This window comes from Galeopterus variegatus, unplaced genomic scaffold (genome assembly GCF_000696425.1).
Source record: "Galeopterus variegatus unplaced genomic scaffold, G_variegatus-3.0.2 Scaffold295, whole genome shotgun sequence".
Taxonomy (NCBI): domain Eukaryota; kingdom Metazoa; phylum Chordata; class Mammalia; order Dermoptera; family Cynocephalidae; genus Galeopterus; species Galeopterus variegatus.
Genome location: NW_007726406.1, coordinates 476,871 through 498,370, shown reverse-complemented (window position 1 = coordinate 498,370; position 21,500 = coordinate 476,871). Strand labels below are relative to the sequence as shown.

The 21,500-nt window shown below is 43.7% G+C and overlaps 1 protein-coding gene across 1 annotated transcript in view; it reads left to right on the top strand.

Annotated features, from left to right (window-relative positions):
- The window catches only part of NCAPD3 (non-SMC condensin II complex, subunit D3), a 75,474-nt gene extending 56,635 nt beyond the window's left edge, over positions 1-18,839 (top strand). Inside the window, exons 26-36 of the mRNA XM_008567131.1 lie at positions 6,053-6,190; positions 6,521-6,654; positions 6,839-7,038; positions 9,394-9,504; positions 11,182-11,364; positions 12,450-12,610; positions 12,857-12,996; positions 14,200-14,277; positions 17,893-17,967; positions 18,056-18,116; positions 18,204-18,839. Coding sequence (XP_008565353.1) covers positions 6,053-6,190; positions 6,521-6,654; positions 6,839-7,038; positions 9,394-9,504; positions 11,182-11,364; positions 12,450-12,610; positions 12,857-12,996; positions 14,200-14,277; positions 17,893-17,967; positions 18,056-18,116; positions 18,204-18,312 — 1,390 coding nt within the window. The 3' untranslated portion in view covers positions 18,313-18,839. The remainder of the gene's footprint in view (positions 1-6,052; positions 6,191-6,520; positions 6,655-6,838; positions 7,039-9,393; positions 9,505-11,181; positions 11,365-12,449; positions 12,611-12,856; positions 12,997-14,199; positions 14,278-17,892; positions 17,968-18,055; positions 18,117-18,203) is intronic.
- Positions 18,840-21,500: the final 2,661 nt, after the last annotated feature.

The window sequence follows — 21,500 nt, the reverse complement described above, 5'->3', positions numbered from 1 at the left end:
AAAAAAAAATCCTGTTCAGATTCATCATTAAATAACCTCAGTGTTAACTACATATGCTGACATTGTTTGCTCTTACTGTAGGAGTGATGAAGACCAGAAGATGCCTTTGTTGTATTATATTGTATAGAATAATAGCCATTAACTGTCGACTTTATTATTTCTAGACCAAAATATGTTAGTTTTGATAAAGAGTTGACTTTCTTCTAAGTGCAGAAATTGTAAGGAAGAAATTCTAGGAATTAAGGTACAATTTCAGTGTGAAATAGGGTATACCAAATTATAAGACTCCTTGGAAATGGGTGTTTCTTGAGAATTGGAAGAGAGGCAGTTACTTTGCCAAATGTTAATTCTTATTCCTGTGTCATTTGTTAAAAGATTTATTTTCAAAGGATTGAGAAATAGTCTGATAGAATTTGCTACTCTAGATTATGTTGTATGAATAATTCTTTTTGAAGCAAGTGTGCAGTTAGAAAATAGAAGGATGAATGCCACTGCAAAAGCCACCACAGCAGGAAAAGGTCTTTATGGAGTTCATTAACTATAAATAGCTCATAATAAAGGGTCCTTCTGATTCTAAATATGGTCACTAACAATTTAGTCTTGAGTTCCATGTAAGAAATTTTTGCTTACTTTGCTTTGGGTGTAATTTTCCAAGGAGGAACATTTGACAAAACAAATTGGTAGGAAGTTAATGTTCTAATCAATACTGTCTAGAGCCAGAAGCAAAAAGCTAAGGCTATCACTTTTTTTTTTCTTCGTTGTATAAATGGAAAAGGGACCAAGGTAGCTGTGTACCATCCTCTTGCCTTTATAATGCGTCTGTAATACTGATCCTCACAGCTCTCTTTATTCAATGGGTAGCTACAAGCAGGCATAATTAGAAGTACTTGGAATGCTTTCAGATGATGGGCCTGGGAGGTAAGATTGGTTATTTAACCTGCATTTTCTCATTTTTCCCCACTTTTAGCTCTTATACATGTAAGTTAAAAAGAGCATTGACCAGTGTGTAAAATAAATGCAGAACTACAGGTGGTCAGAGCATCGGTCAAAAGAAATCAGAAGGACAGATGGAGAGATACTTTACCCTGTAGTGAGATCATCAGTACCTCTTCCAGCATTTTAATACTACCCCTTAAATCTTTCCATTTTTATCTCTGCTGCATTCTGAGTTTGTTTAAACTATGGTTCAGATGTGGATCGTGGTTTTCAGCTTCAAAAAGCTGATGACTACATTTGCTAATTGTAATTTTTTAGTCTGTTCCCCAATTTTTAGGCCAAAGGCCAGGCCTGTCTGCTTACATTAAATATATTAATGTTTCTGTATATATCTGCTAATGCAGATCTTACAAAGAGACTATACTAGCAGATGTTGAATTTATCTTTGGACTAGCTGGATTTCCTTAAGATTCTGGCATGAGCAAATTTGTATGACATTTTTAATTGGTCATAGAAACCCAAAGTTTGGGGACTACACAATTTTATAAGATATTTTCCCCTCTACCCACTAGGTGGTGGCCTTGTAGCGTGATAGTCACAGGGTGCTAGCCAAGTAACAAGTGGCTTCTTTTTGTTTAACTAGGCGAGCACTGCAAAAGTGCAAGAGGCCAGGGCCAGAGAGGTTCAAGGCAAGAAAACAACTGAAATAATGGACTATCGAGATAGAAAGGAGGGAAAGACAAAGATGGATAGGTTTGGGAGAGAAGGAGGTGCTCGGCTGTCTAGAGGGCTTAGTGAGGGTGTGGAACAAGCAGAATGGGGAAGAGGGCGACAGCTGGGAAGGCAGGCAGCTGGTCAGGAAGTGGATTATTTGGTGTCCAGTGTGGTGACATGGAGTGCAGAGGTGAGAGTCCCTGGAGTCAGTGAAGTCAGGAACATAGAAAGGGTGTCACATGAGCTCATCTGTGTGGACACTGATGACACTCTGAGTCACGTGAGGATTTGGAGTGAAGGGGAAAACTCAGAACCAGATGCCAGGTAGCAGAGAGCACGACAGGCAGATGGCGGGAGTGCCAGCAGGAAAGGCTGAGTGTTCACAGCTGGGCCAGGTGGAGAGGCAGTGTGTGTGCGTTTTCCCCAGGGGCCACCTCACACTCCCGCCTTACCCATACCCTCCCCAGCTTTCTTTTTCTTCAGAGCACTTGTGGTAGCGCACTGTGTCCTGTCTGCCCACTCACCACAATACATGCCTTGAGGGGCAGGGGTTTTGTTTTGTTTACTGCTATAACCCCACATCTGAAAGAGAGCACGAAACCAAGCAGACACTCAGTGAACATCTGGCAAATGAATGAAAATATTAGGGGGCTGGGAAATGTGGTCCTCACCTCCTTCCTGTGGGATGTGAGAGATGAACTACCCTCTCTATGAGAGGCTGTGAGAGACACGGTGTCCCTGGAGGAGAGCTCTCATTTATTAAGAGGAAGTGTAGAGAGTGCCCTGAGGTTCAGTTATAGGGGTAGGGCTTGATTCATCAAGGAACCTGAGTGCACAGTAGAAGGATTCAAAGCCAGAGAAAGGCTTCATGGGAAGTTAGATCAGGAGAAAAGAAATAGAGCTGTCTGGGGATGAGACAGAGATGAGGAGGGCCTGGAGAACAAGAGGGGCTTGGATTTAGGGTGGCAGCCAAGGACAAGAAGGGTGTGGGAAATCACTTGCTCACATTTCCAGTAGAAATCTGGTAGAGATGGATCTGAGCCCCCCAGTTGTAACCTGAGGTAGGCACATGTTGTGGGCCATACTGGGAACATAAGTCCATTAACAGCGGCCTTGATTTAGCAGATATTTGCTCCAGAATGGCATTTGGCTTGGGAAGAAATCTGAAAGTAATCAGATTTTTATGTTTCCTAGTAACGCCAAAAATGGAAGTGAACAGACTGCTCTACCCTGTGGCATCACTGGGCTGTCTGAATCCTGGTTTTCCATCTTAGTGAGAGAGTAATAGTATATACTGCTATAACCCTTTATGGGTTATTATTACCCAGATGTAGCTGGTCTTCCCTTTGTTTTCCATATAATACANGAGTGCCCTGAGGTTCAGTTATAGGGGTAGGGCTTGATTCATCAAGGAACCTGAGTGCACAGTAGAAGGATTCAAAGCCAGAGAAAGGCTTCATGGGAAGTTAGATCAGGAGAAAAGAAATAGAGCTGTCTGGGGATGAGACAGAGATGAGGAGGGCCTGGAGAACAAGAGGGGCTTGGATTTAGGGTGGCAGCCAAGGACAAGAAGGGTGTGGGAAATCACTTGCTCACATTTCCAGTAGAAATCTGGTAGAGATGGATCTGAGCCCCCCAGTTGTAACCTGAGGTAGGCACATGTTGTGGGCCATACTGGGAACATAAGTCCATTAACAGCGGCCTTGATTTAGCAGATATTTGCTCCAGAATGGCATTTGGCTTGGGAAGAAATCTGAAAGTAATCAGATTTTTATGTTTCCTAGTAACGCCAAAAATGGAAGTGAACAGACTGCTCTACCCTGTGGCATCACTGGGCTGTCTGAATCCTGGTTTTCCATCTTAGTGAGAGAGTAATAGTTCCCCTTTATGGGTTATTATTACCCAGATGTAGCTGGTCTTCCCTTTGTTTTCCATATAATACAATATACTGCTATAACCCTTTATGGGTTATTATTACCCAGATGTAGCTGGTCTTCCCTTTGTTTTCCATATAATACAATTTATACTGTGTCCGATCTCCAGACGGTATTCCTGATTTGGTGGTGTTTGTTCCTCACAATTGTCCTGAGGGATGAGGAGAGGCTGGGAAAGGGAGTTCTTCACTTACTAAGAGGTCTTCAGAGCCATGGACATTTTCTAACCTAAGTGCCTGGAAAGTGCCGCCCTCTGTTAGTCCAAAGGAATGTTCTAGGAAGCATCACTTGCAATGTTAATCTTTTCCGACTTTTCAGCAAACAAAAAACAAAATAGTCCCTCTTCTGCAGTTTATCAAGCTCCTAGGATCTGTGACTCTTAATCCAAACAAGGCTGAAGCTTGCCTTTCTAATAAAGTCCCAGTGAAGGCAGCAGCAAAATTAGTCCTGGATGTCATGCATTGATTGAGGTTTCTGGCTTCTCATGATAGGAAGCTCTGTGACTCTGCTTCCAGCCTGAGCATGTGAATCTTGGCATGGTCTCTGTTCTTACTGGATTTGTTTGTATAGTTGGTTAAGCCAGTTTTTCATGAGGGAATAGACTACAGTATCTTGCCCATTTGTTAACTCTGCTGTATGGATGGGTTCTTGACCTAAACTCTGAGTAGATTAGCAGTTGACATCAAGTCAAAGCTCAAAGCAGTCCCTCTTTTTGCAGAAGGATTACTGGATTCTATCTGGTTTTACATTTCCATATATATAACTTCAAATCTGAGGAGAAAATTCAAATAGATGTGAAAACTTCTGTGCCATGTCGGGTTAACTATAATAAAATACCACAGAAAATAAATTCTTGTTTGCTTCTTTGGGGAATTTTTTTTTGTTTAGTTAGTGGTTTTCTCCCTTCTTGTCACAGACAGTTTATTGAAGTAACCCTTGTTTAGAAAGAACTTCATCTGATGCCCTTTATACGTGGGTTACTAAACAACACAGTTCGTATGGAATATACTGACTACTCTTAGATCAAACAGGTACTTCAGCTGGCTTCAATTGCACTTCTCCTCAGGGAATTGTTTTTATTATATAGAGTTTTATTTGTTTTGTCTTCCATCTTTGTAAGTCAGGCTGCTCCCTTATTTCCTAGGTGAATAGTCAAAGTGTGATTATTTGCAGCAGAATTTTTACCTAGGCTTACTTCCATCATGATTTCTGAACTACCTTCTCTGACTTTAATTGGTGTGTGTGCTGTGAATACAAACTGATTTTAATATTAGCCTAAGGAATGCCATTAGGGGAAGGTAGATCTCCTGTGAAGCAGTCTTGCATTCCAAAGCCAAGTGTAAACTGTTTGGATTGTCCTTGTCTCTGCTCCTCTGGAGTGGAGAGCTGACAGGTGCTCCTGTGTGGGCGGAAATTGCATTTGAGCCCTGAAATGAAATTAAAACATTGGTTTCAATAGTGTGAATGAACCACAGTGAGTCTTGCACCACCTTAGATTGACCCTGAAGCAAAAACCAATGCCTTGAAATTTTTCACCTCCTGTCATGACAAACAGAAACTATCCTGCACCACCTTAGATTGACCCCGAAGCAAAAACCAATGCCTTGAAATTTTTCACCTACTGTCATGACAAACAGAAACTATCAAGTAGCCTGTGGTGGAACAGTTTGGCTTTTGTCCGTTTTGCACCACCTTAGATTGACCCTGAAGCAAAAACCAATGCCTTGAAATTTTTCACCTCCTGTCATGACAAACAGAAACTATCAAGTAGCCTGTGGTGGAACAGTTTGGCTTTTGTCCGTTTACATTTGGCTTTGGAAATCATTGGAATTTTGCCCCTCATTTTGTGTGGTCCTGCTGGTGTCTGTTCCATGTGTAGCATTGTACAGGTATGTTGGAAGCCTCTTCCAGGTCTGTTGGTGATTCCAAAGGTCAGTGAAAGTCATTCAGTCTATGGAGGGCACTTGCTCTACTGACCCAAACTATGAAGCTCTTGTCATTAGTACCTGTTCTTGAAAAAAGTTCCAGCTACTACAGTTAGTTTCCTATTCATTATGGTGGGCAACAAACCTGAAGTTGGGGGATGAAGGCCAGGTGTTTATTTTCAAAAGACCATTGTCATTGCATCAGCCTTGAGGATGACCGATCCCTGTTTGAAGAAGCAGTTTGGGTAGCTTGGTTGCTCTCCCCATTTAAAGTGCAGCTAGATAACACCACCTTGTGGGAGTTTTGAAAGGAAGCTGGTACAGAAAGCCTTCACAGCGACCTTGGGCTCACAAGGGAGCTGTGGAGCAGGGGCAGACAGGATGAGCTGAATTTCTCTCTTGCTTTTGATCTCACAAAGCTCTTTTTTGGGATAGATTTAGAACCCCATGCTCTTGTTTATTTTACTGGGTTCTTGGTGTATTTATGCAGGCTGCCTGCAAGTAGCAAATGGCTCTCTCCTTTTGTTTCTCCCTTCTTTGCAGCTTTGGGGAGTTTTGCCTGGCTCACCTGTTACTGAAGAGGAACCCTGCCATGTTCTTCCAGCACTTTATTGAGTGCATTTTCCACTTCAATAACTACGAGAAGCATGAGAAGTATAACAAGTTCCCCCAGTCAGAGAGGTCAGTGAAGCAGCTGCGGTGGTCTCCTTGTCTTTCGGTTAAGAGCTGGGGTAGCCTTGGGAGAGGTTTGGCTGTTTTGTATGCTGTGGTCGGACGCAGACCCTGATCCAGGTATTTATTGTGGTGGTGGTTACTTTCCTTGGCAGGACAACATGAGAAAATCCAGCTGTGAGACTAGATTCCTAAGAGAAGTGCCTGTGATGAACACCAGAGTCTCAGCGGTGCACTTGAGCCTTTGACATGAGCTTGTAGGATGCTGTTAAAATGCTGTGTTAAATTCTTGTCACCCATGCCCACATTATTTGGTAAAATTGCCCTGTTCTGCCACAGAGAGAAGCGGCTATTTTCACTGAAAGGAAAGACAAACAAAGAGAGACGAATGAAAATCTACAAGTTTCTTCTAGAGCACTTCACAGATGAACAGCGATTCAATATCACTTCCAAAATCTGCCTTAGTATTTTGGGTAGGCCTGTTATGTTTGGTACTGCAGGAAGATCCCTTTTTGTCCTTCTTTGGCATCGGCTGTGTACCATGCATACCCCATTGCAGGCACCCCTCACTACCCCAGACGTCCCCCAGTTCTGTGAATTACATTTCCCCTCTGGGGCTGGCGTGTTTCTCAGAAGCTGATCTGTGCTTTCTCTTAGCATGCTTCGCTGATGGCATCCTACCCCTGGACGTGGACGCCAGTGAGCTACTCTCAGATACATTTGAGGTCCTCAGCTCAAAGGAGATCAAGCTTTTGGCAATGAGATCTAAACCAGATAAGGACGTCCTCGTAGAGGAAGATGACATGGCCTTGGCAAATGTTGTCATGCAGGAAGCCCAGAAGAAGCTCATCTCGCAGGTGAGTGTGCTGCTCTTCCCTAAACAGGCCTGTTTATCCCTGTGCCTCCTGCCTGCCCTGAAGTGTTGGAGGTGTGCCTGAAATCCTGATTTTGTGGCGTTAACTCTTGCCTCAAATCTGCTCCCAGCACTGACTTCTCTGTGAGCCTGAACTTACCTGCCTGGATGTGCCACAGGTGTCTCAAACTTACTCTGACAAACTGAGTTAATCATTTCTCTTTTCTGCTGTTCGTCTCTTCCTCCATAGTCTCAAGTTGTGCAAAGGGAACCCAGTGCTATTGCAGATGGGAGTCTGACATGCCAGGCATGTGCTTTGTTTGGACAGTGAGTGTAGAGTTTGCATTTGAATGACTTTGGGGAAAAGTTAGTTGCCATAGTCCTTGTCAGGCCCACAGTTCTTGTGCTTAGTTTAGATTGCCAATTTGTATTTCCCAAGTCACCCCTGAAGGCTTTTAACCCCAAGGAAATAGACTTTGATCACATCCAGTTGCCCCAAGATCCTGCCCATTTTGTCTCACAGATCCATCTTCCCTTTACGTTTCCACACGTCTATTTAAGCCTGTGTTGTTTTCAGTAGCTTCCCAGGCACCCTTTCTGTCTCTAGTCCCTTTCTCTTATGGACCATACAACATCTTGCCACCAGAGCAGTCTTAAGTACAAATTTGATCATTTTATTCTCCTGCTTAGAGGCAGGTTGACTGCAGGGTGCAGCAAGGGACTTTTTGGGTTAATGGATTGTGGGTGATTTTGTAGTGTTGGTTCCTCAGTACATAATTTTGTCAAAACTGGAACTGTTCCCTTAAAATGGGTGAATTTGTTGGGGCCGGCCCGGTGGCACACTCGGTAGAGTGCAGCGCTTGGGAGTGCGGCGGCGCTCCCGCCGAGGGTTTGGATCCCATATAGAGACCCGTCTGCTCACTGGTTGAGCGCGGTGCGGGCGCGACACCGAAGGTTGCGATCCCATTGCCGGTCGTGGTACGGGTGCGACACTGAGGGTTGCGATCCCGTTACCAGTCACGAAAAAAAGACAAAAAGGAAAAAAAAAAAATGGGTGAATTTGTTGAATATAAGTTATATTTCACTAATGATATCTGTAACAACTACATTGGTGACTTCCCATTATCTTCTGAATAAGACCCCAATTCTTCTTCAAGGTGTCCAGAGCTCTTAGTGTGTGCCACCCCTGCCCCACCTCGACAATGGTTGTTCCGTCTGCAGTGCCCTCTCCACCCTGTCCTCCCTGCCCCATCTAATCTCCACTCATCCTAAGTGTCCTCTTTTCAAAAAGGACTTCTCTGATATACATTCCTGTCTCCCCTCCCTTCCTGGGCACTCCTCCTCCATGTACACGTCCTTTAATGCTCTGCCACTTGTCTCCTCATGGTGCCTGACACATGCTAGATTAGGAGCAGCCTTAGGGCAGGGGTTCTTGGTGTCATTTCTGTATCCCCAGAATTTAGCTTTGTGTCTCCAACAGAGAAGGTGCTTGACAATACTTTTAGAGTGAATGCATTTAAGCCACTTTTAAAAAAATCCCTGAATTTACAATCTGCTCAGGTTTGTATTTATTAAATTGCTTATTTCTCTACCTGTTACCCCCCTGTTTCAGGAACTCTGATAAGACTTTTTAGAAATGACTGTTTACAAGAAAGAAACATATAGTAGTGACTTTAAATGAGAAGAAAAAAGAGTACTTTTCAGGTTCAGAAGGATAAATCTTGTATACATGGGCTACTGTAGGGAATTATTTTTAATTCTAAAGGAATTATTGCAAAATATTTGTGGTTAGTGGTCATTCAAGGTAAAGATTATGAAGGCTTGGTTAAGCTGTGTAATACACACGTACGTAGCACTGTTGTAGATGTGTGCAAAGTCACATACCCAAGAAGAGAAAGAGAAATGAAGTTGTCTCCATGCTTCGCCTTGTTTAGACCATTGTCATGTCACCAGCAGGAATGCAGAGTGTCTCTGTAGGGAGCCAGAGTGAGCTCATTTTTATTGCAAAGGGGAGGGTGTGGGATGTTGAACGGAGGGTCTGAACGTGGAGCATCAAGGGTCTGTGATGGGTCTGTGTGGAGACTGGGAGCTTTTTATCAAGTTGTTCGACATACTTTTAATTCCTTTTTTCATTTAGAAAATAAGAATAGTATTTATCCCCATCCTGCTTTACAAAGCATGAGTGTTTTGAGGTGATGCTTATATAAAGTCTCTAGGAGAAAAGCAGTGGGTCCCATACATTCCCAATATCATAATAAAAAATAAAAAATCAACATATATGGTGTGCTAGACTGGCTACACGAAAAGCCCTGTCTTTCAGAAGTTTATACACCTAAAACATGCCTTTGTGTCATTGCAGGTTCAGAAGAGGAATTTCATAGACAATATTATCCCAATTATCATCTCCCTGAAGGCTGTGCTGGAGAAAAATAAGATCCCAGCATTGCGGGAACTCATGAACTATCTCAGGGTAAGTGATGGGCTGGCAGCTCTGCAGTTGCCACCCCCAGTCCATTGCCTGGGATGCCCTGCCTCTTACAGCAGCGCAGACAGACAGGAATGATAACTCAAAACACTGCAAACCCAACACTGCTTATGGTTTATGATGAGATGGTTTGTTGTTTTATGATGTTGGTTTATGATGAGATGCGCCTGCCATGCAGGCCTAAGGCTTCCGTGGAGAAGGTGGGAAGTTCTACTGTAGTCGCTCCTCTGTCCTCACAGGGCTGAGTTTGTGTAGAGCCAACTCACTGTGTCCCCGCGATGGAAATAGACTCCATTCTGGAGACTTTCTCAACTGGGGTCAAGAACGAAGTCATCATCCTCGTTTATCCTGGTGAGGGGTAAAGTGGAAGTTGGTCATCGTGTTTAATTTGGGAGTGTTGACTGTTAACGCTGTCTCAGATTGACAAGGTCAGGAAATAACTGCCCTGTAGTGGCTGCCTTGGGGGGCCACCACGCTGAGGTGGCCAATGTCACCAGGCTTGATTTGCTACTGTGAAGAGGGGGGCCAGGAGAAGGCTCAGTCTGAGCCAAGCTGGGATGTGCTGACTTGTACTGTAGACCTAAATGAGTGAAGCCTCAAACCTTGAAAATCTTTTACTCAGAAATAAATGCAGCATTTTCTTCCTTTAATGTAGCAGAATTATTTCTCTGTTCACATTGTGCATTTTTCTCCTCAAAAAAATGTTATAAATTTTTTCTTTTCCAAAAAAGGCTATAACAAAATTATATTGAATATAATTTTTTAAATAGCATTTTATACTAGGAAAGCTCAGGTAGGAAAGGTAAGGCTCGTTATGTGGAAAAAATGGGAACTTTCAATTATTCTTACATTTTTATTTCCCTAATTGTTTTAAACCTTGGGGGGAAAGAGCTTAGATGCTAAACAGACTACTTAAACACTTAAGAAAAAGTCTTTCTCCTGTTTCTGAACACATACCCAGAGGACAGCCACAGAGTTGCTTTATTTCAGTAACTACTGTGACTCTTCTTTGGCCTGTGGAAGCCCACTGTTAGTGGCAGCTGGGAGAGTTGATGGATTTCCTTCTCTTTGTTGTGGCCTTCCCTCCTAGTTGGAGCTGTAACATATCTTTTTCTCCCTGTAATACTGTTAGGTTCCTTTCTCTTAGCCAAGAGGCCTTTTCCTTAGCAGCCCCCTTTAAGACATGAGAATGTTCTTACTCAGATATAAGACTTTCTGTAAAAATCTTCAGAAGAGGAAATGAAGATGGGATTAGGACCTTAGTTGTAATCCTCTGAGAGCCAACGGGGAAGGCCAATGCAGACGGATGACCAGCTCTGAGACCGCACCTGCTCCATAGGCCCTGTCTGAGCCAGGACCCTGTCTTTCTCCCATCAGGAACCTGGGGGATTGCCGTTAACAGGCAGATGGACAGGAAGCTGCCTAAGAGATCAGAACTATTAATATCTCACATCATGTCCATCTGCTTGTGTGTTCAATATAAGTGTGGTTGGTGTTTCCTCAGAATATACCATTATGTTAAGTAATCTGTTAATGTAATAGACATGGCCTGCTCTCCGTAAAATAAATCGTACTGTTCCTATTACTCTGTATCAAGTTGTGTTGAAGAGCTTATTTCTTTATTTAAGAAAACTTTAAAGGGTACTTCTCGGTCTGTTTTAGGAGGTGATGCAGGATTACCGAGATGAAGTGAAGGATTTCTTTGCAGTTGACAGACAACTGGCATCAGAGCTTGAATATGACATGAAGAAGTACAGCGAGCAGCTGGCCCAGGAGCAGGAGCTGGCGAAGCGTGCAGACGTGGGCAGGACAGCCACCACTGTCGCTGTGGCACACACAGCACAGGTGGGTGAGAGGCCACCTCCGATGGGGCCCAACTGTCCAGTCTACTCTCTGCTGTCAGTCTTCCAGCGTTTCTCAAAGTCCACATAGAACCTGAGGTTGGTCAGGGGAGGCCTTTGGCTACTGCCCTGTCTCTTGTTATGTGTGATAGACCACCACAGTGCAAGGCCTCTCCCCAAGCCGTGCCCAAGACTTGCCTTGGAAAGCGGTGGCATTAATAGTGGGGAGAAAAGCATGAGTGCCCAGGAAGCACGCTGGCAGTAGGGTTATTTGATCTTTGATTCTAGTGGCCGTAGATACCGTTGTCCCTGCATATTCACAGGGCACCACATCTATGGATTCCACCAACTGCAGATTGAAAATATTCAGGAAAAAAAAATAGTAATATAAATAAAAAATACACTGTAGTGACCATTTACATAGCATTTACACCTGCATATTCACAGGGCACCACATCTATGGATTCCACCAACTGCAGATTGAAAATATTCAGGAAAAAAAAAATAGTAATATAAATAAAAAATACACTGTAGTGACCATTTACATAGCATTTACATTGTATTAGGTATTATAATTAATCTAGAGATGAGTTAAAGTATACAGGAGGATGTGCATAGGTTATACACAAATACTATGCCACTTTATGCCAGGGACATGAACATCTGCACAGTTTGGTATGTGCCAGGGTCTTAGAACCCATCCCCCATGGATACCGAAGGACAACTGTACCTAGATCTCCCTGGGTGTCCAGCATGCCCCTCTTTAGAGCACATTTCCTCTGGGGGCACTTCCAGGATTAGCTGCTGCTCATGTTCACAAGCACAATGTTCTCGGTGCCGAGGAATCCAGACAAATCTACTGTATTAAAAAGTGATAAGGGCAAACTAACTCACTGTTTTTCCTCTTTAAAGCCATGACACCTATGTCTGGTAGTTTGCTAGTAGTATTCTGTTTTTGAAGAGAAAACTCTCCCAAGCCTGATATGGTTTTAAAATAGATTACTTATGGACTTGCTCGTAGCATGTGCAGATTCCATTAAAAAAAGAAGTATTGGAAGATAAATACTCTTTATATATCTTCTCTAACAGGTTCCTTCAGGCTTAGAAATGCCAGCTCCTACTGGCCAAGGAAATCTTGCTGTGTCCCCTGTGAGCCAGCCCTCAACACCTGGGTCCAGCACTAGTGACACCCTGACTTTGCCTCCTGTCCCTGAAAGTGGGCTGCTGAAGAGCTTCCTGCCCAAAGCCAGGTAGAGAGCCCACAGAGTCCGAGCAGGCTGTTTCTCTGGCCCCGCCAGGCAGCAGAAGTGGGAACATTGTCATTGGGTTGGCACAGCCACCTCCCCACACTCTTCCTGCTGAGATTTGAAGCAAGTGTGGACAAGTGATGCGTTTGAAAGGAAGTGGGTGGTGATTGCAGTGTCTCTGTCTCGCTGTCGCCTTCACAGCAGTCGGTACTGAGGAAGTCAGCGTCTGTGGCGTGTTCTCTTCCACAGGTCCATGTCCCTGAGTACTATCGCAATCCTGAAGTCTGTCAAGAAAGCCGTGGAGTCAAATAGCAAGCGTCGGAGTGGGAGCTTAGGAGTTCTGCCGTTCTCCTTAAGGTCTGGGAGCCCAGAAAAAACATGCAATCATGGTAAGCCTTAAGTGGGAGCATGCTGATTAAAAAGCAGAACAAGCCTGGCTGGTCTGATGGTAGTGGGCTATCAGAACTTAGTAACATTAGTGTCGCTAAAGTTGGTATACAGCCCCCCACTACTAAATTTGTCTGGCTTAAGAAAAACAAAAACAAGCCTACTTCTCATTCCTTTTTAAAAGTGTTCTATTTTCTTATCTTTAAAACAAGTAATGTTAATTGGGGATTTAGGATTATAGGTAATAGTTACTGCTTATTTATACTAAAGATTTGGAAAATAGACTGAAATACAAAATTCACCCAGAGCAATGAGGTGTTTATTCCTCCAGTCTTTATACTTCTCACACATACGTATGTTTTGTTCTATTTGTGGTCTTAGTGTGCATTGTTTTATAACCTGCTTCCCTACACACACTTAAAATAATATACAATGAAATTTTTCTATCAACTTTTTTTTCCAAAACTTTTCTCCCAGTGGCTTTATAGCATTCCATCTTGTGAAGGTACCAAAACTAATGTTTTACTTACTACCCTGTTCTTGGAGATGAAGGACTTTTTCAATTTTTTGATATAAATAATGTCACAGAAGGCCATGAATATTTTTAAAAACTTTTGACAGTGTCAAACTGTCCTCTAATTCATGCCACATTATACTCTGGCCAGTGGTGCATGAATGTCCATTTTCCTTCTTAGAAACACTGGTTTTATAATTTGAGCTTTCTAGAACAAAAATAGCAGTTTTAATGTTCCTTCTTTTTTTTTTCCTTTTTGTCTTTTTTTCGTGACCGGCAACGGATCGCAACCCTCAGTGTCGTGCCCGTACCGGACCGGGACCGGCAATGGGATCGCAACCCTCGGTGTTGCTCCCGCACCTCACTCAGCCAGTGAGCGGCTGGCCTGTATGTGGGATCCGAACCCTCGGCGGGAGCAGCGCTGCGCTCCCAAGCGGCGCACTGTAGCAGTGCGCCACCGGGCCGGTCCTAATGTCCCTTCTTTTGAATCCTATTCAGAATAGACATATTTTCTCATGTTTATCATTTATTTGTATTTCTTTCTGAATTGCCTCTGTGTGAAAACACTTTAAACACTGAGGATTTTTAACTTTATCGTGTATCATGCAAATGTTTTCTCATTTGCTATTTTGCTCTTTGATACTGTTTTGGGGTTTTTTTGGACAGATAAAACTTTTCCCTTCTATCCTAGCATCTTCATACAGCTTGGAACAAGAGTCTAATGGAGCTATTGACCATGTAACTAAACGAGCAATCAGCACTCCTGAGAGTAAGTAACTAATTTTAAAAAGTTAGCTCCTTCAAGTTCTGCCTTACTGTCATCATGTGTTTGCTAGGGTCATAGTAAAATGCCTTCTGTTGCCAGATAGTTCTTTCAGTTGGATAAAGGCTCTCCTGATGCTCCACAACATGCTAGTGCATTATGCAGACTGAATGTTTCACAGTGATTGTGATCACTCAGTTAATTGAGCATTTACAGAATGTCCAGGACTCTCCCAGTGTCTTTACATGCATTAACTCAGTTAAGCCTCACAGCGACCTGAGGGACCCTCAGCTGATAGATGATGGAGCTCAGGCATAGACAGGGCAGGCAACTCATCCAGGCAGCGCATCCTCGAGGTGGCCCTCCTCCCCGCTCCCTGCCTGCGCACAGGCGCTCGATGCAGTCAGTCACCCGTGCACACCAGCGGGTGCTGTGTGTGCTGTGGAGCCTGCTGCAGAGCAGACCAAGCCGGGGAGTCATGGTGTGTGGAGCACTGCCTGTCAGCTGTGCCCAGAGCCTGCTCTTCTCCTGTCTCCCCGTGGGTAGATTCTCCTAATGTCCTCTTCTTTTCCTTTCATTTCAAGAGAGGTGAGTTAGGAGAGTAGAATATTTTCTCCATTATTTTGTTTTATAGCTTCTTATTGTCTCTGACCTCACAAAAACCATTATTTTGAGAAATTATTATGAGTTAGTATAAGAAATTCTTGCTGTCCAAAATCTGTAGTATAGTTTCCAAGGCCCTACCTGGTGTGTGCCCACATGCCCCTTGCTGTCTGCACCCAGCTGTGTGCCAGTCCCATGGGATGGCCTGCATCAAGCTATGCTCTCCTCCGATTCACACCTCACAGTAGGGGTCCCCATCTGGACGCCCCCCTTCCCATGGCACTCTTGACTTTCACGGCGCAGCACCAGCGCACCTCTGCGTTCACCGCCCATCCTGCCCTCCCTGTGTGAGCTCTTTACTCCTGTCTCCCCAGGGCTGCCACAGTGCCTGGGACACAGCAGGTGTCAGGTCTGTTGTGCAGTTAGCTGGAGAGCAGAGCTGGGAGTTGAGCTTGGGCCTCTGGTGCCGGCTTCTTTGTCCTTCTCCAGCCTTGCTCTCACAGCCCTGATGTCAAGATAGCACTAGGATGTTCTTAGGATCATGTAGCAGCAAGGTAGCAAGCCACTCATTCAGCCACACCTGCATCAGTTCACCCCTTTTGAACACCTGTGTCCAGGCTACTTCCTTGTTGATTCTGTTACCTGTGATGCTGCGATCTCTTAGAATATCTAATGGGCCACTGACAGTTTTCATCCAGGCCCCCTTTTAAGGGAAGCTAATGGGTGATCAGAACTTTTACCCCACCTCTCAGATGACAGCTCAGTCATGTCAGCTTTTGTCATTAAAGGCAGTGGGTAATTTGGGGTTCTGTATATCAAAGAGGTATAATGTTATATATGTAAAAAAGTCAGGGTTTTCAGAAAAAAAAAAAAAGGTTTTCTGCACGTTCTGTGTTCCTGGCTCAGCATCCCATGTCCTTCTGTTTGGTGGTACCGTATGCTGCAGACACAGGGGGATACTCCTCATGGTAGTTTTGCTCATCCCTTGAGTCCCCGGAATCAATCTTCAGTTGGCTTCCTAGCAGCGTGTGTTCCTCAGCAGTGAAACCTGGTGTGGCGAGTTCATGCTGCTGATTTGCATGTGTGGAACCATCTCTGCACTGAAAACAAGATGCAGGTTTCACCAGATCAGTATTTATTCTTTCTCGAGGCTTTAGTGTCATATTCCTGTTGAGGTGATTTCTGTCTGTCTGTCTATGCTGAGCCAGGAAGAAATACTTGAAGGGTCTCCTATTAGCTCTCCTTCCTGGGAGAATTATTAGATAACTTAAGAGCACTCAGTTCTGTTTTCTCTGTGGTTTTTAAATACAGATTCTTCTGATAACTCTAAGTTTAGGTGGAGGTGGACTATCAGGAAGTGGTCTCAGCTCTTCAAAGCTAGTAGGAAACATGCTACACAGCTCAGCTGTTGTGGCACATTGATGGCATCCAGCGTCAACAAAGTGGTTTTGCTAAAATTGTATGAATAATATTCAGAGCTGGGATTTTCAGTGAAAATCTGTGGCGAGTTTTAGTAAGTTCCTCTTACTGCTGTAATTCAACCTTCTGTCTCTGATTCTAAGCACAGTGTTCTGGGGATCTAAGAGCCACCACATAGGTGCTTTTGTAAAGGTGGGAGACATTACCTGGAATGCGTACAGGTTTCCAAACAGGAAAAGCAAAGTGCATGTAAGGAAGAGGAATTTCAAATGATAGCACAAGGGGAGACCTCACAGAAACAGTAGTCAGAACTGAGCTATTATAATTGCAGTGATGAAGACAGAACTCCCTACCATTGTCTCTTAAGGAAGCTTGAGTAGCTGTCAGGTACACTGCAAGCAGTGCACTGCACTGATGGGTTTTAAAATACAGGCTAGAGAGATACAGTCTGTACTCATAAGCTCCAAGTGTATGAGAAACAGTATGCTGATAGGAGCTTATGCAAAATGTATAGGGCCATGGGGGTGGGGAGGGGCCAAATCCTGGGGCAAGGCTGCACTGTCTGGGTCTCAAAGAAAGGCAGGTGGTGTGTTGTAGTCAGATGGGGTGGGGGGCAGAGGAGTTGTGTGTGCGGACACAGGTGTGGTGAGCACGGGTGGAGCACAGAGTGTGAGCAGCAAATGAGTCCATAAAGGTGGCCCAGGGCCAGCTCAGACTGAGGGCGGACTTTAGGGCTTCCTTGGAACACGGAGCCATCAAGGTGCCTAAGCAGGGCAGTAACCTCACCAGATCTTTAATTAAACATTACTACACTGGCGAAGAGGAAAACAGTTGATACGTTCTAGAAGTTGCTAACATTTCTTCAGCATTTACCTTGTACCAGGTACTATGTTAAGCCCTTTACATAAGTAATCTCATTTCATCCTGACAACTCCCCTGAAGTGGGTACATCTTTATCCCTGCTTTAGATAGAGACGAGGACGTGTAAAGTTCCTAGACTAGTTCACACAACTAGGAAGACAAAGAGAATTCAGAAGAATTAAGACCCAGCCTGCTTCAGAGCCTGTTTGCAAACACCGTGCTCTCCTGCCACTCAGGGTGAACTGGAAGGAGGGGAAGCACCAGGAAAGATCAGGGTGAGAGGGAGATGGTGAGGTGGGAGCACAGGTAACAGGGCTTGGTCACTGGTCCACGTGAAGGAGTGGCTAATGATGCCTGGTGTCTCTGGCCCGGACGGACCCTTTATTGGCTAGGGACATAGAAGAAACGTGTGGAAGAGTGGAGGTGATGGGCTGGTGAAGTTCCTACAGGGAGTCCAGGTGAGCAATAGAAGTGTGGAGCTGGGACAGTGAGGGAGGTCTGAGCTGGGGCTGGGGTTCATGGCTGAGGGCAGTCATTGAAGAATGAGACAATGAGCAGTGGACGCTCAGGAGCCAGCAGAGCAGCCTGAGGGCCGTGGCCAGAGAAGGAAGTCAGGAGAGACTGTCGGTCCGGGGAAAGGCTCAGACAGAGGCCAGACTGATCAGGCATTCGAACGCAGAAGCTCTTGACCTGCCTCTCTCCAGCTTGTGACTTAAGTGTTGTCTCCCCTTTACCCAGAGACCATCAATGATGTCACGTTTGGAGCAGGGGTCAGTTACATAGGGACACCACGGACTCCTTTATCAGTAAAAGGCAAGTTCTCTGTTTCCCTCGTCTGATACCTTAACTGCCTTTGAAGTTCTGGGAAAACTCAGTTTGTTTGTGTTTGACTCCTTTTCAGAGAAAATTGAAGCTCAAAGTCAAGGAAATGACATTTTATGTTTATCATTGCCTGATAAACCGTAAGTACACCAGAGCTCCTCTTGAGGTGGACGTTTGTGTGGGGTTTTTCTTTTAGTTGCAGATGGTTGTACCTTTCCTTTCCCTAGGCCTCCGCAGCTTCAGCAGTGGAACGTGAGGTCTCCAGCCAAGAATAAAGACAACCCAGCCCCCAGTAGGAGGTCCCTTCGAAAGACCCCCCTGAAAACAGCCAACTAAAACAGTGCATTCCAGCAAGTGTCCAGGAAGGCAGCAGCCCCAGAGGAAACACTCATCTGCTGCGTGTGGAGAGGCAGAGGTGACTTCCCAAACACCTCCAGTGACGCTTCATGATGTAAACCAGAGCTCTCCAGCGCTTACTGGTCACTTGTTTAGCTGACTAACCTTTCGTATTTCTCCTTATGACAAATGTGGTTAAAAAATTATAAAATAGAGAAATGCCAGATTTAGATTTTCTTATCCTAAATTTAGCTATTTAATATTTTAACTTTGTCCCATCTGAGAGTGTCTTATCACTTGACTATCATGGACTTAAGTCGTTCTGATAAGCCATAATCTTGTCTTTAAGAACACAAATTAAAAACTTTAGCTTTCTTTTATATAAATGAAGCCTCTACTATTAGCTTGTTTGAATTCCTTATAGTACATATTTTCCCATACCTAATGACAAAATTTTGATTGTAATATTTTTTCTATTATTTATAATTGCTGATTTTTTAAAAAGTGTACAGCTTTCTAAAATGAAATAATAAAGGTCAAGCATAAATACAGCCTTCTAGTATTCAACAGTCATTTCAATTGTACATAAAAAGTATTTAAGAAGAATGAAACCGAATCTTTCCTGTTAGGAAAAAATGATTTCATTAGCCCTTAAGCCTTGGTTCATCTGCCCACCTGCCTTTACTCCCATACAGAAGCTGTCTGCCCCTAACAACAGATATCCTTCTTAGTACATACATACCATTCCTGCTTATGAAGCAGCAGCTCTGTGTCCCTTCTCTAGAGGGGCACTGGTGCTGATTTGTGTGACACTCTGCAAAGCCCTGCTTCCGTGGTGGGGGGATAACTTGAGTCTCTTCTGTTGACACTATTGGGTAAACTTACAACACTGTGTTTGTCCAAGAATGTCCAGAAAGAAATGCAGTTGTTTCATTTTTTAATCCTAGTACAGAAGCAAAAGTACAAAGTTACTGTCTAAGTTTGTTTTTAATATGAATGGGGTAGTTGAATTTAGGGAAGGAATGTCACTGTGCTCCACCCACAGCTCTCCCACGTGTGAACTGTGACACACATGGACTCATCAGTAGAAGGGGTCACAGTCTGCACTGAAGTGAACAGACATCCCTCCAATGCAGGCACTGATTTCGCTGGTGGGCAGTGATGGGACTGTCCATTTTCAGTGTACATCCTCAATAAAATGCTGGGAATAAGAGTAAATCCAACATAAGAGCAAGCAAGAAAAGAAAGAGGCTAAGTTGGGCTTTTTTTTAAAAGCTTTTATAAATGAGGTTTAACAAATACCAAATTATAGATGTGTTAGTACAAGTCTGTAACATCTACGTACAGTAACATCTATACCAAAGGCCAGAGGAACAGCCCTGCATAGATCTACTGAGTCTTTAGTCACAATCACATCTTTAGAATACACGGACATTTCTTTTCTCTCTGCGGTTTTACAGTCGTAGGCATCCATTCCCAGAGTACATGTCAGTCTTCTCTGTCAGTCCCAGTCCCCATGGCACCAGGGTAGAAAGCTTAGGGTATAAGGAGGGAGGCGATAAGGCGACCCCACACCCCCAATAATGAGACCAGGGAGCTGTCCCTTTCCACCAAGAGGAGGCGGAGATGAAGGGACAGCCTTAGTTCTGAGCATTCCAGACACATGCAAAGACGACAGGTGCCACTGAGCAATTGCTAGAGTTGCCCACTGCTTCTGCCAAATATCCCATAGCAAAGTATTTCACATAACTTAAAAAAGAAAACTACATAAGTCTCAAGTATTCAATTAAGAACAAAAACACCTGTCAAAGTATAAAAAGTTAAGACACTGAAAGTGGAATCCCAAGGTGACTGTTCTCTACATGAAAACCCTCCTTTAGGCACACAGTGGAATTAGGCGCTCCTTTAGAGAAGAAGCTCCTTGCTTCAAACCGCTTCACATCATGAGTCTAACAAGGCAATGTATTTGAGGCTAAGCACATCTGCTCTTGAAGAACAAAGGCTTTCGGATGATGTTTCTAATGTCCCACATAAAGTGTGCAGTGTCTCAGGTAGATAAAAAATTTAAAAGCAAAATTAGGAAACTGCTTTTGATTCAGGCGTTTTGCTGTCCTCACCAGCAGCCTTGTTATCCTGGCTGCACCGCCCAATGTTCTTCAAAAGGCTGGACCCGTTGCCGCCGCAGAATGGTTCATTAGGAAGTGAGACAGAACCTGCGGTGTCTGGGCACTGTCTTTGTGGCAAAGAGGAACAGCGGGATTCATTTTCTTCTAAAAATATTATTGTAGTTGACAGACTTGATTTCAAAATTGCCTTTGGCCCTGAACAGTCTTATGAACTACACAAATCCTTAAAATAAACTGAAACAAATAGCAGTAGCTGCTTTGAGAGCCATGGCACAGGAACCTGAAGGCTAGGGTGCCACATGGAAGATACCAGCTTTCCTGAAGTGTCCACCTTTGAACTGTCCTGGAATGAACCAAGTGCCACACAGCATGTGAACAACACAATCAAAGCTAACCAGGACATGCGGCTGCAGTCGGGGCTCTAAAAACCAAAGGGGTGTTCTGGCTAGCACTTAGAAGTTGGTGGCCAATACTGTTTAGAGAGTGGCATCTGACTCACCCCAGGAGTTGACCAGTGTGGTTTGTATGTGTACACCTAAGGGCTTCCGGGTGGTCTCTGGGCATAGGGAGTTAGTAATCTCCGGAAGAGGCGGTTCAGAGCTAACGCGAGAGCTCCTGAGGTTTCTTTTGGAGAGATGCAAACAGATTTCAACATTGCTCAACTGGAATCTTTTAAAGGTTTTCTAATCAACAATGGTTTGATATATAGACAGAAGTTCTTTTGTGAAAAATGCTAAAACTTATGTGGAAAAAGGAATGTTCTAGTAAGCTTCCTTGAAAGGATTCCTTGGGTAAATTACTCCTAATTATTGATATTTTCCAATCTGACGCTAATAGCTCGGAACTCCTACCTTAAGTTGAACTTTTTTAAAAAAAATAGGTTATTTAACATTTGTATGACAATATATTTACATTTTAAATAGAAATTTTCCCTAATAGCTCGGAACTCCTACCTTAAGTTGAACTTTTTAAAAAAAAAATAGGTTATTTAACATTTGTATGACAATATATTTACATTTTAAATAGAAATTTTCAATAATCAAAATACATCTTTAGCAAAAA